Here is a 2,838-nt window from a genome sequence, read left to right on the forward strand (position 1 = left end):
AATTAAAAGCTGGGGGAAAGAACAAGGATAAGCACTACTTGTCTTTTGCTGGTCTTAAATGTGTAAGAATTTCTCAAGAGGACAAAGGTTGACTGTCTGCAACACACACACACACACACACACACACACACACACACACACACACACACACACACACACACACACACACAAACATGCCTTATTTAATAGTTTCCACTTCCTGCTTTTTACTCAGTGATGCCATAGGTTACTTTTTAGTTAACCTGTAGAGTCGTGCTAAAAACAAAGCGTGCCCTCTGTCACTTCTAAAGGTTAAAGGTCATTTTCTGTATGACTTTATCACTCTCTCACAATGGCTCGCTCTTCTTTACAGTGTTGCTTCAGTTCATTGACGTTTGCAGGTATTCGTTTATTCACAGCATTTCGTTCACGTTGAGGTCTGGACCTTGACTTTTTCACTCATTCTGTTGTAGATTTGCTGCTGTTGCTTTGACCCTGTTTGTGCTTTCAGACAGCTGTCCTCACATTTGACTCTATAATATTTTGGTATACAGAGGAGTTCATGGTCGACTCAATGAGCGCAAGGTGCCCAAATCATCCCCCTTCCGCCACCATGCTTGACTGTAAGTATGAGTTATTATATGTTGATATTAGAGGTGGGAATCACCATACACCCCACGATACGATATTATCACAATACTTAACTCACAATACTGTGGTGGACCACTAGAGGGCTCCACTCACACCCAGTGTATAGGAAGTGTGTTCCTGTGTTTTGTGGCGCGATATGCGCAGTTGATGTTGGAGACGAATAAAGAAGGAGTGAGAACTGAGAGCTCTGTGTCGTTGATGCTTACCTCCACAATACGATATTATTGCGATTTTTTTTTTTATATATTTTTGCAATATTCTGGGTATTTTAATACGATATTTTGTGACTTATCACATATTTTTTCTACTGCAGATTTTGTCCTTAAAGGTAAACTTTATCAATATTCATTTTATCTAATAATAAAGTCTCACACTCAGTCTTTCTCTCATGTCAGTCAGTTTTATTGCTGACAAAGTGAACGGTTTGTATAACAGTCTAGTAACCAACTTAACTGAACGTAACTATCTGGTACAATTATAGCTTAAAACAAAATATAATTTTACATTAAATAAAAAAGTTTTCAATTTAAATAAAATAAAACATTTCTTAAATTAAAATAGCATAGCATAGCATAGCATCTTTATTTATAACGCACTTTACATCCAACAATGTTGACCAAAGTGCTACAAATATAAAACAGAGAGGAAACAGTTTAAATTACATATAAAATATCTTAAAATTAAAAATAATATAATTAATAAGAAACGTATTAAGAGACATAAACAAGTCCTGCTGTGCTAAAAGCCAAGGTAAATAAATATAAATAAGTAAACTGTCCTGTTTGTTGCTGCCCTAAAAAGTTAAACACATTTGGACAGTGAAGCAATGTCAGCATTCTTGCTCAGAAAAAGGAGCTGATCAACATGCTCTGAAGTCAGAGTGCTCCGTTTTGCTGTGACGATGTCTCCAGCGGTTGAGAAGACTCTTTCAGCCGAGACACTAGTACCTGAGATACAAAGGTATCTTTTTGCCAGCGTGGCCAGGAAAGGATAGACTTCCTCATGGGATTTCCACCAGCTTAGTGGGTCTTCTGTGAGTGCCAGTGTCGTGACCTCCTGGTATCTTTTCACCTCCTCCTCAGCTGTGGCAGATAATGATTTTGGTGGGGCTCCAACATCACCATAAGTCTGACCAAGCAAGTCTGTTAACCCACAAGACTTCCTCATCTTGGCTGGTATGAGAGGGGGTCTGGGATTTTGTTCAGTCTCGTCAGGTTTCTCATGATGTTCATGGGCTTCTGGCTCACAGATGGGCTGCTGCCTCTTTTCTTCCTGTAGAAAACCCACACACATACAGAGAGAGGGAGAAAATAAATATTTCATATCTTTTAGTATGCAGTAATATGTTAGCAAATTATAATTAATGTACTTAATTGTTAAATAGAATATTACCAATATGACAAAAATATCACTGATCGACTAATATTGTAAGTAAGTTATTTAAATTATAACACCAGAATGTTTGCTTACCTGAAGGGTTATAGCCTCAGCAACCACTCTGGCATAGGTTTCCTGTCTTTCCTCCAGTGACAGGAACGGCAGGGTTTTAAAGCGTGGGTCGAGAGCTGATGCTGTGTAGAGGGTGTTCCTCTCAACTGTGCTGGCATATCTCTTCTTAAGATCTTGACTGATACTTTGCTTGATGTTTCTGACCAGCGCTGTGTCACCAATGTTGTCTTGGGTGTCGTGCAACAGCTGTGCTAGCAGCGGTGCTACGAGAGACAGAATAGGATTCTTTTCCTCAGACATCACAGTAGTCGCGACTTGCATTGACTTCAAGGCCCGGACAATTTCTTCAATGTTCCCAATATTCGTCTCGTTTAGAGTAAAGATATCTGTGCTACTCTTTCTGACTTCGGGAGACAGCAGCGCTGCACAAATCGCAGGTTGTTGTTCAAGGAAACGCTGGAGCATGTCATAAGCACTGTTCCATCTCGTGCAGACGTCCGCGTTGAGCTTGTGAGTCGGGAGCTGTAACATTTTTTGTTTTTGCTCCAGAGCGTGGTTTGCCACTGTGCTTCTATTGAAAAACCCAGTTATGCGCCGCACTCTCCCCAAGACCCTGGCTACTGCAGGCAGGTTTAAGGCTCGTTGTGATGCCAGATTGAACGTATGGGCGAAACACTTCACATGCAGGTATCCCGCTAGCTGAGTGGTAATTGTCATATTAGAAGCATTGTCGGTGACAACCACCAGATTTTTGTCGGC

At 40.5% G+C, this 2,838-nt stretch overlaps 1 protein-coding gene across 1 annotated transcript; it reads right to left on the minus strand.

Moving 5' to 3' along the window:
- Positions 1–1,431: 1,431 nt before the first annotated feature.
- Positions 1,432–2,610, minus strand: LOC113015247 (zinc finger BED domain-containing protein 1-like). The gene is made up of 2 exons (XM_026157197.1): positions 2,101–2,610; positions 1,432–1,902 (listed from the first exon to the last, which is right to left on the minus strand). Exons 1-2 carry the CDS (start codon positions 2,608–2,610, stop codon positions 1,432–1,434), a joined length of 981 nt encoding a protein of 326 aa, XP_026012982.1.
- Between the last annotated feature and the right edge of the window lie 228 nt (positions 2,611–2,838).

This window comes from Astatotilapia calliptera, chromosome 22, assembly GCF_900246225.1.
Source record: "Astatotilapia calliptera chromosome 22, fAstCal1.2, whole genome shotgun sequence".
Taxonomy (NCBI): Eukaryota; Metazoa; Chordata; class Actinopteri; order Cichliformes; family Cichlidae; genus Astatotilapia; species Astatotilapia calliptera.